At 42.6% G+C, this 16,527-nt stretch overlaps 1 protein-coding gene across 2 annotated transcripts; it reads left to right on the forward strand.

Annotated features, from left to right (window-relative positions):
* Nucleotides 1–665: 665 nt before the first annotated feature.
* On the forward strand, nucleotides 666–16,322 carry nrbp1 (nuclear receptor binding protein 1). Of its 2 annotated transcripts, none has more exons than XM_031836949.1 (18): nucleotides 666–1,258; nucleotides 1,607–1,858; nucleotides 2,013–2,135; nucleotides 4,904–5,005; nucleotides 5,108–5,197; nucleotides 7,599–7,639; nucleotides 7,777–7,871; nucleotides 8,130–8,213; nucleotides 8,308–8,366; nucleotides 8,566–8,664; nucleotides 9,984–10,116; nucleotides 10,219–10,309; nucleotides 10,545–10,595; nucleotides 10,701–10,836; nucleotides 11,380–11,433; nucleotides 11,649–11,712; nucleotides 14,306–14,361; nucleotides 14,513–16,322. In XM_031836949.1, the coding sequence occupies exons 2-18, from the start codon at nucleotides 1,628–1,630 to the stop codon at nucleotides 14,606–14,608; spliced, it is 1,605 nt and encodes a 534-aa protein (XP_031692809.1). In that variant the 5' UTR covers nucleotides 666–1,258; nucleotides 1,607–1,627; the 3' UTR covers nucleotides 14,609–16,322. The 2 variants fall into 2 exon arrangements, with proteins under 2 accessions (XP_031692809.1, XP_031692810.1); XM_031836950.1 differs by having other exon boundaries at nucleotides 683–1,258; nucleotides 1,610–1,858.
* Nucleotides 16,323–16,527: the final 205 nt, after the last annotated feature.

Consider the following 16,527-nt stretch of genomic DNA (forward strand, 5'->3'; position numbering starts at 1 on the left):
AGAATACACACTATGATAGGGCCAATGTCATATGGCAACTCCTGCTCTCTCTCTCTCTCTCTCTCTTCAGGCTCCCAGAATGACTTATTTGAAGGTTTAATTGCTAGAATCTTAATTTGATTCTGTGGAATAAGAATGTTTCTGAGTGGGGCATGCTAAAGGGCATGAGTGTCCCCTACTGGTTTACTAATTCCACTTCAAGCAGCTGATCTTTATGTTTTCAGAAGTCCTGACTCATCTACCCTGGTTGCAACCTGTCAGTTCATAGCAGAGAGTTGCAGGACAGTGTGTTGTATATCGCAATCACGGTTTGAGATGCACTTGATTGCTGATATCTTGTTGTGTAACGAAGTAGTTACACTGCGTGTTTTCCCTTTGGGACCTACAAAAAACGTAATACCTCTGTGAAAAGGTAGCTTGGCCTCACCATAGATGTATCTTGGGCCCTATGGGCCTAACCCACAGTGAGCGCTATACTGACCTCTAGTGGCGATGACAACAGAATGCATGTCTGGCCCAATAATTGGTTTTCTCCCCTACTGTGGGAGTGGCCTATAAGAACGACAACAGTAACTCTGACCAATCAAAAAGCATATTTTACTTATTGGTACTATGATTCGGCCTATGAAATGTCAATCTAGACTATCATCGAGTAATAAACCAACGTGGAAGGAAAATCCACGCCCACTGCCGTCTCCGTTTTGATTACTTTTGTAGTGATTTGAGCCGGTGTGTGTATGTCGCCATTATTTGATCAACCCTGTAGATCTCGGTTCATAGTAACCTATTGCTTTATAATTGTGATATTAAAAAAAGTATTTAATTTCGATTGTTTTTTTTTCACTCCAACATAGGACTTTGATATTTTTGCAACAACCGCAGTACTATAGTATCTAGCTAGCTAACTGTTTTTCGCTAGTTTGGCTGACTGACTGACTGGCCATCCAGCTAGGGACAAGGTTAGCAAAAATCTAGCATAATCTGTCATTTTTGTTTTAACAGCAATTCGGCGTGTTAAGTAGTTGGTGAGATTAGTTAACTAACTGTCATCTTGCCTTTTGGTTAGCTAATATCCTCAAGGCGGCAAATCACGACATTTATAGTTACGGTAACCGGTGGTGGCTACATAGCTAGCTGACTAGCGGATATAACTAGCTACAGTAGCTTGTTAGCTAATCGTATTTCCACAAGAATTTGAAATAAGTTTGTAGTTGGAGTCTACTGATACGGAGCTGACAACATAATTCAAGTTTACAAGGTAGGTAACTATGCTAACTTCATGTTAGCCATTTTTAGAGGGGCCCTTTTTCATGTTACGCTGGAGAGGAGAACTAACGTTACCTAACTAGTTTATTCTGACTGAATCAGTGTCTGAAATAAGCTGTCAGATAGTCAAGCACGTCGTATCAGGTTCGTGGACAATATCAGGTTCAGCCCTGTTGAAGCAACGGAGCTAAATTCAACTGAATTTAAGAGTGCCTCAGCCTTTGACATAAATGTAATATCCGGGGTGGCAATACAGTGTGTGTGTGTGTACACAATACATTTACTCTTCTGGCAATGATGCATGAAGCCTTTGAGTCTACAATTTTGTCGGGTTTTGCAGTAGGTGTCCAAGCTTGACAAGATGTCAGAGGGAGAAGGGAAGCAGGTGTTGGACTCTGTCCAGGAGGGGAAACCAGAGTCTATGGTTGCTTCCCCCACCGGTCAGAGTGTGTCATCCGTGTCCCCCCCAGTGTCCACTGTGACACAGCCCCCTGCAACAGCGGCGACAGAGGACGAGGAAGAGGAGAGCGAGGACGAGTCAGAGATTCTGGAGGAGAGCCCGTGTGGACGCTGGCAGAAACGCAGAGAGGAGGTATTCAATGAGCATGTACTGGAGAAAGGAAAAGGGTTACTCTTTGTGTAGTTAGACTTTTGGCCCCACAAATTTTGAACTTGTTTTTTTTACACAACTACTTTGAATCCGATGGAGAATTATTAGTGTAATCCAACACTGTGCTTCATTTTAGGTGAACCAGCGCAATGTCCCTGGGATTGACAATGCCTACCTGGCCATGGACACAGAGGAGGGTGTGGAGGTGGTGTGGAATGAGGTCATGTTCTCAGAGCGGAAGAACTTCAAACTGCAGGAGGTGGGTTGGGTTCTCAACCAGGGCTCAGCTGCAACAGAACCATGCTCTATGATCAGTTATCACCCATTCATCACCACCTCCTCTGACCATCTAGCTATGAGCTTCCAGATCTTCTCATGACTGCGGCTGCCCATCTGCTTCAAAAAGCACTCAAACAGACTTTGTCAAGCTACTGTTGTAGCATTTATTTATTTTTAAATTACCTGATGTTTATTTGGTTAACATACACTTTGAGATTGCATTGTTCATTACAGACAGAGTTAAAAAGTAAGAACAATTTGTAAAAAACAAAATTTAAAAAAAAGAATAGTAACACAAAATAACGATGTTATATACAAGGAGTACCAGTACCGAAATGTGCAGGGGTAAGAGATAATTGAGGTAATATGTTCATGCAGGTAGGGGTAAAAGTGGCAAGGCAATCAGGATAGATGATAAAACAGCAGCAGCTGGTGTGTGTGTTGTGAGCGTATGTGTAGAGTCAGTGCCCCCCTTCAGATTTATGATGAACTGTTCTGCATTCTTATGGCTTAGGGGTTGAAGCTGTTCAGGAGCCTTTTGGACCCAGACTTGGCGCTCTGGTACCGCTTGTTGTGCAGTAGCAGAAAGAACAGGCTTTTACTTGGGTGGCTGGAGTCTTAGACTATTTTTAGGGCCTTCCTCTGACACTGCCTGGTAAAGGTCCTGGATGGCAGAGAGCTCAGCCCCAGTGATGCACTGGACAGTTGGCACTACCCTCTCTAGTGCCTTATGGTTGGATGCCAAGCAGTTGCCATACCAAGCGGAGATGCAGCCAGTCAAGATGCTCTCAATGGTGCAACTGTAGAACTTTGAGGATTTGAGGACCCATGCCAAATCTTGTCAGCCTCCTGAGGGGGGGATGAGGCATTGTCATGCCCTCTTCACGACTGTGTTGGTGTGTTTGGACCATAATAGGTCCTAAATGAAGTTGACACAGAGGAACTTGAAGCTCTCGACCCGCTCCATTACAGCCCTGTCGATGTGAAAGGGGGTGTGCTCGGCCCTCCATTTCCCGTAATTTACGATCAGCTCCTTTGTCTTGCTGGCGTTGAGGGAGAGCTTGTTGTCCTGGTACTGTTGTGACCATTGTGTCGTTGGCAAACTTAATGTTGGAGTCGTGAGCAGGGAGTACAGGAGGGGACTAAGCATGCACCCATGCGGGTACCTGTATTGATGCTTTGCCTTTTTGATGGTTTGTCAGAGTGTAGCGGGATTTCTTCTAAGCGTCTGGATTAGTGTCCCGCTCCTTGAAAGTGGCAGCTCTAGCCTTTAGCGCAGTGTGGATGTTGCCTGTAATCATTGGTGTTGAGCGTGTCACTGCTTTTCCTGCTTGAGTTTTTGCTTGTAAGCCGGAATCAGGAGGATAGAGTTATGGTAAGATTTGCCTAAGCTCCTTAGTGCTCAGACACACCAATGGTGTTTGCTGGCCCAGAGTACTTAGCACCTTCTGAACAGAGTGCGGGCTGTAATTTGTGAACCGACGGAGCACCTATTTTTGCATGTAGATTCACGTGAAAATGTCTGCAGTCAGATGTCAACAGCATATGGTCGCTAAAGATCCACATTTGGTGCGACATGAGCGAGCCTTAGGCAAAGTGTTCCAACCTGTTGCTGCCAAACATATAGCAAAGTACTCTTTACAAAGTGTTATGAGAACCGTTCAGAGGTTGTTGCATAATCCTCAGGCACAATCCTCTCGCACATTGTTTTTAAACCTTTGTCTGTGGGCTGGGTCATGTTCATAAGGGCGCATAAACGTTTAAAAATGTTTTGAAAGCAAAATTAAAATGAGCATTTCTTATTAGACAAGTCCAGATGGTGGTCCGTCTTCTGTTTGGTGCTGAATAAACAAGACCCTGTCCTTGGCTGTGTTCCTCTCTGACTGTCTAGGCACTGAGCAGTCTGGAGCTTGTCAGTGTGCTCTCAGGCAGTGTAGTCTGCCTTCTGTTCTGCATGTCAACATGCTGTGTTGGTGTGTGTTGAATACAGGCTGAGCATTGAGTAGAATGAGCTCCCTTTAGTTTGATTAGTTTTTGTTGATCATTTTTAATAGTTCCCAGAATTCTCCCGATATTGCGTTTCTGAGTTTAGGTTGCAGGTAGCCTAGTGGTTAGCGCAGTGGTCGAATACCCGAGGCGACAAGCTAAATCTGTCGATGTGCCCTTGAGCAAGGCACTTATCCCTAATTTGCTCCAGTATGTACTACGACACCTATTCGGTGTATGTGACAACTTAAAAAATATAAATATGTTTGTTTGACTCTGTGGGGAAAGTATGACTTGCAGAGATCCTGAACTAACCTTTGCTTTACCTCTTGCTTGGCAAGGGCAAGACCAGATCATATTCTGAGTTGCAATACCCTCCAATGTAATATGTGCAAGAACATTCTTGGCATTTCTTACAAGTCAGGATTGTTATCAGACATATAAGCCCTAGTTATAAAAAATATCCTGTGGCCACATCAACCACAATCAAACAAATGTAGACCGGGTTAGACTTTTTAAAAATAAAAATGACATCCCCATGGAGAAAAAAAGCAGGAACAGACATTAACCCAGGTTAAGGGGTTTTGTTTTTGTTATATTGACTTTGTCTTAATTGGCCTTAACTTAGTGGATGATGAGAAAATGTAAATTTGGACTGAACGGTTGAGCTCATTGACATCAATCATGTTTATTAGTTGAAGATTGAAGTATGTTTGATTGCAAATATGTTTATTTTCCCTTCTCCTTTTTATCACTGTCCAGGAGAAAGTCAAAGCGGTGTTTGACAACTTGATCCAGTTGGAGCATCTGAACATTGTCAAGTTTCACAAATACTGGGCTGATGTGAAGGAAAATAGGGCCAGGGTAAGAGATTTCAAATGCAGTAAAATAACAACCTTTTTTAATAGTAAGAAATATAAATGGAATGTATTACACAGGAAATGAACAACTTTTTTCCACTTGCAGGTCATTTTCATCACAGAATACATGTCTTCAGGAAGCCTGAAGCAGTTTCTGAAAAAGACCAAGAAAAACCACAAGACAATGAATGAGAAGGTACGGGGTAGATTAGTCTGTTTGGATCTTAAAAGGGATGTTATTGCTACATCATTAAAAAAACTTCAATGAATGATACAGTGCATTCGGGAAGTATTCAGACCCTTTCACTCTTTCCACATTTCATCCCGTTACAGCCTTATTCTAAAATTGATTAATGTTTTTATCCCTCATCTACACACACATAATGACAAAGTCAAAACAGGTTTAGAAATTTCTGCTAATATTTATTTGAAAAAAATCTAAAACATTTACATACAGTAAAAGTCAAAAGTTTGGACACATTCCAGGGTTTCTCTTTATTTTTACTATTTTCTACATTGTAGAATAATAGTGAAGACAAACTATGTACACATATGGAATCATGTAGTAACCAAAAGTGTTAAACAAATCAATATTTTTGATTCTTCAAAGTAGCCAGCTTTGCACACCCTTGGAATTCTCTCAACCAGCTACATGAGGTAGTCACCTGGAATGCATTTCAATTAGCAGGTGTGGCTTGTTAAAAGTGAATTTGTGGAATGTCTTTCCTTAATGCGTTTGAGCCAATCAGTTGTGTTGTGACAAGGTAGAGGTGGTATACAGAAGCTAGCCCTATTTGGTAAAATACCAAGTCCATATTATGGCAAGAACAGCTCAAACAAGTGAAGACAAATGACAGTCCGTTACTTTAAGACATGAAGGTCAGTCCAGAACGTTTTAAGAACTTTGAAAGCATCTTTAAGTGTAGTCTCAAAAAACATCTAGCTCTATGATTAAATTGGCTGCTACTCAGACCCTTTACTCAGTACATTGTTGAAGCACCTTTGCCAGCGATTAGCCTCAAGTCTTCTTGGGTATAAAGCTACAAGCTTGGCACACCTGTATTTGGGGAGTTTATTCCATTCTTCTCCCCCGATTGTTAGTTTGGCCAGGTGGCCAGCTCTAAGAAGAGTCTTTGTGGTTCCAAACTTTTTCCATTTAACACTGATGGAGGCCACTGTGTTCTTGGACCTTCAATGCTGCAGAACTGTTTTGGTACCTTTCCCCAGATCTGTGCCTCGACACAATCCTGTCTCAGAGCTCTTACGGGCAATTCCTTCGACCTCATGGCTTGGTTTTTGCTGACTTTTCATACAATATTTCTAAAAACCTGTTTTTCCTTTTTCATTATGGGGTATTGTGTGTAGATTGAGGCTTTTTTATTTAATACATTTTTAGAACAAGGCTATAACATAACAAAATGTGGAAAAAGTCAAGTGGTGTGAATATTTTCAGAATGCACAGTATATTACTCATTTGATTCTTTAAGAATATAACTTATTTCAATAATATAATATAAATTCCTCATAGGCTTAGTATAACTGTCGTACCCCATCAGAACCCAAAATATATAAGGTAACATTAAGTGGCTGCTGCCAACATACGGACTCAAATCTAGGCACTTTAATAATAATAAAATGTGGGTATAATAAATGTATCACTAGTCACTTTAAACAATGCCACTTTAGATACTATTTACATACCCTACATTACTCATCTCATATGTATATACTGTACTCTATACCATCTACTGCATCTTGCCTATGCCGTTCGGCCATCACTCATCCATATATTTTTATGTGCATATTCTTATTCATTCCTTTACACTTGTGTGTGTATAAGGTAGTTGTTGTGAAATTGTTAGATTACTTGTTAGATATTACTGCATGGTCGGAACTAGAAGCACAAGCATTTCACTACACTCGCATTAACAACTCCTAACCATGTGTATGTGACATAACATTTTATTTGTTTTTACAATTTTGTTTGTAAGAAATGTAATTGTAAACACTGTATAGCCTCTAGACATGGTGTAAAATGTTGATATCATGGATGGGCAGTCCTTGCATCCATAGCTTTGTATATGACTGAGTGGTTCCATTTCTCCAGCTCCACCCAAATCAAAGTTTATTGGTCGCGTACACAGATTTTTCTCTCAGCTGTTTACCGAAAAAGTGGCTGGGTGACCGCTTTGCTATTGTTTGAGCCGTGCCCTTTTAAAGAACTGGTTTTAAATTGAAATTAACAAACAAAAAGGAAACCAGGAAACAAGACTGACACAGAAAAAGCTGTATGCAGAATTTATGTCACCTGTATGCTCTTCCTGGTTTCCCAGTAGCTCAGTAAAAATCCCCCTCTTGGCTGCAGGCGGGGCAGTGTCCCATTTTATTTCATCTTCTGACAGCCCTATTTTTAACCGAACCTACAAAGCCCACTGTTAATGCAGAACTTTCCCGCTGTTGCAATTTATAAATTTTTTGCAATTAATTGCAGCCTATTCTGGTCATTTGACAGAAGTAACACTTCAAGAACCACATGGTAATCACATTTCAATTAGGTTTGAATGTCATCTCTGTGCTGTCTGTTTGTTGTCTATCAGGCCTGGAAGCGCTGGTGTACACAGATACTGTCTGCTCTCAGGTCAGTCTCTCTCTCACACACAGCATTACATATATTCATATTGGACAGAGACAGTTCTGTTTTTTTTCAAAACTCTAAATTCTACACATTTTACACTTCTCTTGAAGCTTCCTGTAACCTTTCTCTCCTCTCCCCAGCTACCTGCATTCCTGTGACCCTCCCATCATCCACGGCAACCTGACCTGTGACACCATCTTCATCCAGCATAATGGCCTCATTAAGATTGGCTCAGGTGGGTCTCAGATCTGTCAATCACGCTAAATGTCAACCTTTTCAGAGGTGTTGGTCTGAAGAGTATTTTTAGTCTCTTTAAAACCGGGGCCTTGTTCAGTAGGGAGGAAACATTTTTAAATGGAGTAGCTGAACACCGATTTCATTATCCATTGCAGAAATGTTTTGCTACGGTGCACCCTACTTAACATACCCCAGGTGGCCCTTGCAACCTAACGTTCCCCATTCTCTTCGGACTAATTTGTGACTCGTCTGTTAGTGGCCCCAGACACCATCAACAACCACGTCAAGACCTGTCGGGAGGAGCAGAAGAGCCTGCATTTCTTTGCTCCTGAGTATGGAGGTAGATAACCTTTAACCTTAGACAAATGGTCCCTTTTGAGAAACCATGTAGTGGAGCTGTTTTTCTACTGACATTGATTGACGTCTTTTTCTAGCTGTTGCAGACGTCACCACTGCAGTGGACATTTATTCCTTTGGAATGTGTGCCTTAGAGGTGAGTGAAGAGTGGTTTTGTTATTCTCACACTCGTATGACGGACAACTGAAAGAGATTAAATGCAAATCAACTTAATCATGAAGTCGATGACTAGCCTTGCTCCATGGAAACTGGAAGTTTTGTAGTCCAACAGTTTTGTCGTGTACTTCTTGTCCTGTTTCAAATCTTCTATTCCCCACACCTCCTCGTCTCTTCAGATGGCTGTACTGGAGATCCAGAGCAACGGCGAGTCGTCGTATGTGTCCCAAGAAGCCATCAACAGTGCCATTCAGTTCCTGGAGGATCCACTGCAGAGGGTGAGTCGGGGACCCTGGCCTAGCAGCTAACACCCGCTGCTTGTTGCTGATTCCTTAAGAGACACTACATTATATATACTGCAACCAATGGATGTGTTGCATTGAAATACAGAATGGGTTTGTCCTGAAGGGTATTACCCAGTCCAGCCATAACATAACTATAGTCTGCATAGACAGGTTGCCTGACAACGTCACGAAAATGATGCGCTCGCATCGCAGGGGTAAAAGGCTGTGTTATGATTCTGAACGGACAGATGGCTAGCAACAATGACAAGTAGCAGCCATGTAGGGAATCGTAGGTTGCTCATTCCAGCTCGTATCTTGTTCTTTATACCATGTCTTGCTTTTGAAGTGTTTTGACTGTCTGCTTATATGGCAAACATTCACTAGCTACCTAACCAACAAGGTATTTGAGAGACAAGTGCTTATTGTGCGACTGTATTTTTTCAATAAACATTTGGAGACTAAATAGAGTTGACTTGTTGTCCGTAATCCTTCAAATTTAAGCCATCCCGTCTGTTTTTCCCCAAAGTTGCGCATGCATTGGTTTTGTTGCTAAACAACCCACTATGGCCCATAGTGTTCTTAAAGGGATAGTTTACTCCAAAATCAACATGTCACCAGACCATTTTTGAGCTCTGAAAACATTTGAGAAACTTTGATTTTATTATTTACATTTCTCTTTATTGCCTGTATGTGTGTGTTTACCTGTGGCAGGAGTTCATCCAGACATGTCATTTCTCTTTAATACCGGTGTTGTCCAGGACTGAACCTTGTCTTGTTAGTACCGGTGTTGTCCAGGACTGAACCTTGTCTTGTTAGTGCCAGTGTTGTCCAGGACTGAACCTCGTCTTAGTACCGGTGTTGTCCAGGACTGAACCTTGTCTTGTTAGTGCCGGTGTTGTCCAGGACTGAACCTTGTCTTGTTAGTGCCGGTGTTGTCTAGGACTGAACCTTGTCTTGTTAGTGCCGGTGTTGTCCAGGACTGAACCTTGTCTTGTTAGTGCCGGTGTTGTCCAGGACTGAACCTCGTCTTAGTACCGGTGTTGTCCAGGACTGAACCTTGTCTTGTTAGTGCCGGTGTTGTCTAGGACTGAACCTTGTCTTGTTAGTGCCGGTGTTGTCCAGGACTGAACCTCGTCTAGTTAGTGCCGGTGTTGTCCAGGACTGAACCATGTCTTGTTAGTGCCGGTGTTGTCCAGGACTGAACCTCGTCTTGTTAGTGCCGGTGTTGTCCAGGACTGAACCTTGTCTTGTTAGTGCCGGTGTTGTCCAGGACTGAACCTTGTCTTGTTAGTACCAGTGTTTTCTTGTGGTAGGAGTTCATCCAGAAGTGTCTGGAACAGGACCCCAGCAAGCGGCCCACGGCCAAAGAGCTGCTGTTCCACCAGGCCCTGTTCGAGGTGCCCTTACTGAAGCTGCTGGCAGCGCACTGCATCGTCAGCCACCAGCGTGAGTAACAAGACACACAGACACTGAAACACACTGCGACACAGACAAATTGACACTGACACATACAAACTGTCATTGGACTATCACTATCTTGTCATGTAGACATGATTCCAGAAAATGCTCTTGAGGACATGACGAAGAACATGGACCTCAACCTGGTGATCGTGGAGGTCAAGGACGGAGTTCAGATGAAGTGAGTCTTAGATCCAACTATCTCTTGGAATCCCAAAAAGATTGAAATGACTCTGTTAAAATCTTAAATTAATTTCAGATTTTTAGCCATCTCCACTAGCACATAACTGAGAAGGGAAGGAACTTATGGTCCCCAACTGCTGTTTAGTCTCCTATTGAGACACGCTTGATGTTGTTGTGCCTTGGACAGTGTGTTCCTGGTTAGTCCGCTGTTCACAATCTGTTGATGTCCACAGGCTTTCCCAGTTCCCTGCTCTTGAGCTGGACAAGTTCCTGGAAGATGTGAGGTAGGGGAATGTGCTTTTTTGTAGAGGGGTGTGTGTTTTTGTAGAGGTGTGTGTGTGTGAGGCGTCTAACTCACGCCCCCCCCCCCCCCCTCTCTGGTGTATCAGGAATGGGATCTACCCGCTGACAGCTTTTGGGGTACCCGGCCCCAAGCAGCCTGAGCAGGAAGCAGTGAAGTCCCCCATCGTGCCCCCATCAGTCAAAAGCCCCACTCCTGAGCCTGCAGAGATGGAGACCAGGAAGGTAAGTCCTAAAGGAGGAGGGGGAAGTACAGAGATGGAGACCAGGAAGGTAAGTCCTAAAGGAGGAGGGGGAAGTACAGAGATGGAGACCAGGAAGGTAATCCCTAAAGGAGGAGGGGGAAGTACAGAGATGGAGACCAGGAAGGTAAGTCCTAAAGGAGGAGGGGGAAGTACAGAGATGGAGACCAGGAAGGTAAGTCCTAAAGGAGGAGGGGGAAGTACAGAGATGGAGACCAGGAAGGTAAGTCCTAAAGGAGGAGGGGGAAGTACAGAGCTGGATTGAAAGGCACACTGGACAAGGAAAAGGGGATTGATTAGGGAATTGAGTAGTTCATGTATTGTTGAGACCAACATTGCAGTCAATACAGGCTGAACTCCATAGGCATAATAAAGTGTAGGTAGTAGATACAAGAGACTAAATGTAGTACATATAAATGAAATAGATCAGTGTGTGTTTCTTAAAAGGTAGAGATATATTTTTGTCCAAATATGTGTTATCTACTGGTTTGAATTGGCTTTGGACTACAAAAATCTTTCTGCCCAGGTCCTACAAATGCAGTGCAACATCGAGCCTGTTGATGAGGGTGCCAAACATCACGTAAGTTTCTCATGACTATTCATCAATGCTGATCTAGGATCAGGTCCCATCCGTCCATGTAATCTTATTCATTATGATTTAAAAGCCCTCCAACTCTGGACCGCTTTGTGAATACAGCCCGGGGTAAAGCCTGTCCTGTTCAGATTTCAAACCTTAAAAAAAAATAGATAATCTATATACACACACACACATCTCTATTTTACATCTTTTTCCAGCTTACGCTGTTGCTGAAACTTGAGGACAAGTTGAACAGGCACTTAAGTTGTGATTTGTTACCAAGTAAGTATCCACACGTCTTTAGGGTTGATTTGGGGGTGTACAGAGCATGCTGTATTTATAAATACTTAGGCATTTGGATTGACATGGATTTAAAAAACAAACCTATACATGAGCTGCTTAAGAAGCTGAGATTTAAAGTTGCCTTTTCCAACACAAATTGTGTATTTCTCTAAGCAGTAGGAAGCAGATTATTCAATCAACCTTTTTGTCTGTTGTTGATTATGGTGATATTATTTATCAAAGTGCAGCTGCTACTACTCTTAAACCTTTGGATGCCATCTATCATAGTGCCCTTCGTTTTGTTAGACGACAGTTTTGATACCCATCACTGTATCCTGTATCAAAAGGTTGGCTGGACTTCGCTAAAGATATGTAGATCTCATGTAGATCTCCTTTTTGTTTACAAGGCCGTACTTCAGAAACTTCTGTCTTATCTAACTTTGCTGCTAAAGTATAGACATCTGAGTTGCCTAACACGTTCACAGGGTTGGTAAACTCTTGAGGTTCCTAGGGTCTCCACCGAACTAGGTACAATGGGGAGAACAAGTATTTGATACACTGCCGATTTTGCAGGTTTTCCCTACTTACAAAGCATGTAGAGGTCTGTAATTTTTATCATAGGTACACTTCAACTGTGAGAGACGCAATCTAAAACAAAAATCCAGAAAAGCACATTGTATGACTTTTAAGTAATTAATTTGCATTTTATTGCATGACATAAGTATTTGATCACCTACCAACTAGTAAGAATTCCGGCTCTCACATACCTGTTCGTTTTTCTTTAAGAAACCCTCCTGTTCTCCATTCATTACCTGTATTAACTGCACCTGTTTGAACTCGTTACCTGTATAAAAGACACCTGTCCACACACTCAATCAAACAGACTCCAACCTCTCCACAATGGCCAAGACCAGAGAGCTGTGTAAGGACATCAGGGATAAAATTGTAGACCTGCACAAGGCTGGGATGGGCTACAGGACAATAGGCAAGCAGCTTGGTGAGAAGGCAACAATTGTTGGTGCAATTATTCGAAAATGGAAGAAGTTCAAGATGACAGTCAATCACCCTCGGTCTGGGGCTCCATGCAAGATCTCACCTTGTGGGGCATCAATGATCATGAGGAAGGTGAAGGATCAGCCCAGAACTACACGGCAGGACCTGGTCAATGTCCTGAAGAGAGCTGGGACCACAGTCTCAAAGAAAACCATTAGTAACACACTACGCCGTCATGGATTAATATCCTGCAGTGCACGCAAGGTCCCCCTGCTCAAGCCAGCGCATGTCCAGGCCCGTCTGAAGTTTGCCAATGACCATCTGGATGATCCAGAGGAGGAATGGGAGAAGGTCATGTGGTCTGATGAGACAAAAATATAGCTTTTTGGTCTAAACTCCACTTGCTGTGTTTGGAGGAAGAAGAAGGATGAGTACAACCCCAAGAACACCACCCCAACCGTGAAGCATGGAGGTGGAAACATCATTCTTTGGGGATGCTTTTCTGCAACGGGGACAGGACGACTGCACCGTATTGAGGGGAGGATAGATGGGGCCCTGTATCGTGAGATCTTGGCCAACAACCTCCTTCCCTCAGTAAGAGCATTGAAGATGGGTCGTGGCTGGGTCTTCCAACATGACAACGACCTGAAACACACAGCCAGGGCAACTAAGGAGTGGCTCCGTAAGAAGCATCTAAAGGTCCTGGAGTGGCCTAGCCAGTCTCCAGACCTGAACCCAATAGAAAATCTTTGGAGCGAGCTGAAAGTCCCGAAACCTGAAGGATCTTGAGAAGGTCTGTTTGAAGGAGTGGGCCAAAATCCCTGCTGCAGGGTGTGCAAACCTGGTCAAGAACTACAGGAAACATATGATCTCTGTAATTGCAAACAAAGGTTTCTGTACCAAATATTAAGTTCTGCTTTTCTGATGTATCGAATACTTATGTTATGCAATAAAATGCTAATTCATTATTTAAAAATCATACAATGTGATTTTCTGGATTTTTGTTTTAGATTCCGTCTCTCACAGTTGAAGTGTACCTATGATAAAAATGAGGGTTTGTAAGTAGGAAAACCTGCAAAATCGTCAGTGTATCAAATACTTGTTCTCCCCACTCTATATCTGCTTTTAGTTTTAATGCACCTTATTGCTGGAACAAAGTTTGAAATAGAGTTCATCTTGATGTTCTGGGGCCGTCTGGGCAATTTAAAGTATTGATTGGGGATTTATTTGTGGATAAATATAGCTGTTTTTTCAGGGTGATTTGTGATGTTATATTTGTGCATACCATGATTGTGTGTGTTTTATTATACAGGGTGCATTTTGAAAAGAGACCTAGGTCTCTGTCTTCCCTGTCAAAATAAAGGCTAAATACAAAAGAAATGGACACATCAAGAGTGTTGTACTTTACCTTTTAAATGTTTTTTCAGATTTTTATTGAACAGGTAGAAAGAGTGACTGTGGTGAGAGATGGATTTTGTTTGAGGGCAGAAGGCCAGATTCAAACCTTTACCGACACTGTAGATATGTGTGCCGGAGGGTGTAACATTATCACTAGACCAGCCAGGTCACAGGGTTTTTGACCTGTGTGTTTTGTGTACAGATGAGAATGTGCAGGAGCTGGCTGTGGAGCTCGTTCAGCTGGGATTCATCAGCGAGGTAAGACAAGGGGTCACAATCCCTGTGACCCCACAGCATGCCTGCAGCCCCAGGCTCAAAACACTCCAGCAGGATACAGAGGGCTGAGGATGAGGCATTCTGACACTTTGCCTTTCAAATGGGGTCCTGAATTCTCTTTTCTCGTCTCCAGGGCGACCAGCCACGACTCGCTTCGGTTCTGGAAGAGGCCTTCTCTAAGTTCTACAGCCGGAACGGATTCTTGAATCCGGTCACCGTATCCTCATAGCAGAGGAGCCTCAACCCCCCCTCCCCCTGTCCTCATCCTCTCCTCATCCTCTCACACAGGACTTTGTTGTCGCTCACAAAAAAATGTGGGAAAGCTTTGCAGGGACACAGGGGAAAGCCTTGGCCTGTCCCTGTCCCACCCCTCACTAGGTGTTTTAGTATTTTTTTGTACTTATGCTTCTAGTATATTTTGTGTAGCCATTTGCTTCTGTTTTAAAAGAAAAAACGACTCGTTGTCACTTTAGTCAGTATTATGAGCTATATTTTGAACATTTTTAAGGAATTTTTACACACAACTATCAGAATTTTCGGTCTGTGAGCGGAAATATCTTCGGTCTCGCATTCCGATGTACTTATGCATGGTGCTGTGTGTGGGCGGAGTCTGGTTGTGATTGGTCCTCTTCTCTACTTTCTCCCAGCAAACGAGGCATCTTCCTTTGATGTGATGCGCCCCCCCCCACCCCCCAACTTCCTTTTGTATTATCAGAATGAGATGTAGCTGTAGTTATGACGACACCTTTACCTGAGCTCAGGTGGGGAGTGGGAGAGCTGATTGCAGTCCAAATGTTGGGATTATTAATAAGTTATTTATCAATATGGTCTATCATGAACTTTCAGCACGGAGCCGGTTGGTTCTTTTCGTGAATGTTTAGTTCATTAGGATCCCCAGTAGTTGTTGCCCATGCAGCAGGGGTCCACATACAAACGTTTCAATTTGAATTATTCTATGAGAAGGAACTTTGTCACTCGACTGGTTCTTATTCTTTACAGTTTTATTTAGCAAATGGTAAAGTGGTCATGTGTTTTTTCCAATGTATGTTTTGGTGCCATTTCTCAGACACAGTGAAACAGTATTTACGTAAGGACCTCTGGTTTACACTTTAAGACTATTGGTTTACCTCAATAGTCACATTCCTTAACAAATAAATTGACTCATAACGTGTAGTGAATACATGCATGTACTCTTTATACCTTAAACTAAACTGGCTGCATGTTAACAATTATCACTCCCTAATTAACACTACATTCCTATTCAATCAACCATTGTGAAGGGAAGATCGTTTTTCTTTACAGAAACTAAAGTGAGGAATGTGGTGTGGGCGAAGGCCTGTATGTTAAACTGAGAATAACGTATTGTCATAACAGACATACAGTATCAGTGTGGGAGTTACAGGACTGTATCACTGATCCTCTGAAAGCACACGTTCTGCTTGAAATCAGATGCAGCACAGAATATACTAAGAAGTCACAAACACCCACTTTCCTAGTATCTGTCGAGTCCACTTGCTGCTAGTTTGCACTAATGTACTGTTTTGGTTGTTTTAACTCGTCTTTTCAAATACAATAACTACCACTGCTTAGGTATGGTTTTAACCAGCAACGTAACGATTTGGATGTGTTAGGGGAGGGAGGGGTGTGGGTTTGGTAAGTGGGATACATGGGTAGGTATTTTTCTTCTATAGTGTATGTCATGCTGGACATAATGCTCTGTCTCGGGTAGGCAACCCTGGTCCTGGAGGTCCAGGTGTGTTGAATATTTGCAATCACTGAACTGATCAATTAGCTCTGTTGGTCAGGTGTGGTGCCAAGTTGGAACAAAATGTCAATGCACTCCAGGAACAGGGATGCCTCTGCTGTATCTGGCTCTGTAACACCTTTCTCCTTTTTTAAATTTCACTTCCTGAAATAAACACGACACCTAAGCACTTCAATGACTTGTTTGACTCCCTTCTGGTTTCTGTTGATTGTCTGTTTTTGTATTTTATGTAATAGTGTTTTCCTTTTAAATGTTTGTCTGCTGAAGAATAGATAAACTGATGTCTTGCACAGGGTTCGGGACAGTTCAGTCAGTAAACTGAAATTCAAATTTCACATTTTTTTCATAGAATTTGGTATTGGAATTTCAGTTTACTTCGGGAA

Source organism: Oncorhynchus kisutch, linkage group LG12 (genome assembly GCF_002021735.2).
Source record: "Oncorhynchus kisutch isolate 150728-3 linkage group LG12, Okis_V2, whole genome shotgun sequence".
Taxonomy (NCBI): domain Eukaryota; kingdom Metazoa; phylum Chordata; class Actinopteri; order Salmoniformes; family Salmonidae; genus Oncorhynchus; species Oncorhynchus kisutch.

Bases quoted from the DNA above. Each gene is read 5' to 3' on its own strand.
- nrbp1 (XM_031836949.1), top strand. From the start codon at position 1,628: ATGTCAGAGGGAGAAGGGAAGCAGGTGTTGGACTCTGTCCAGGAGGGG. The intron at 11,434-11,648 runs GTAAGTTTCTCA...ATCTTTTTCCAG, and splicing joins ATGAGGGTGCCAAACATCAC to CTTACGCTGTTGCTGAAACT. The intron at 14,362-14,512 runs GTAAGACAAGGG...TCTCGTCTCCAG, and splicing joins AGCTGGGATTCATCAGCGAG to GGCGACCAGCCACGACTCGC.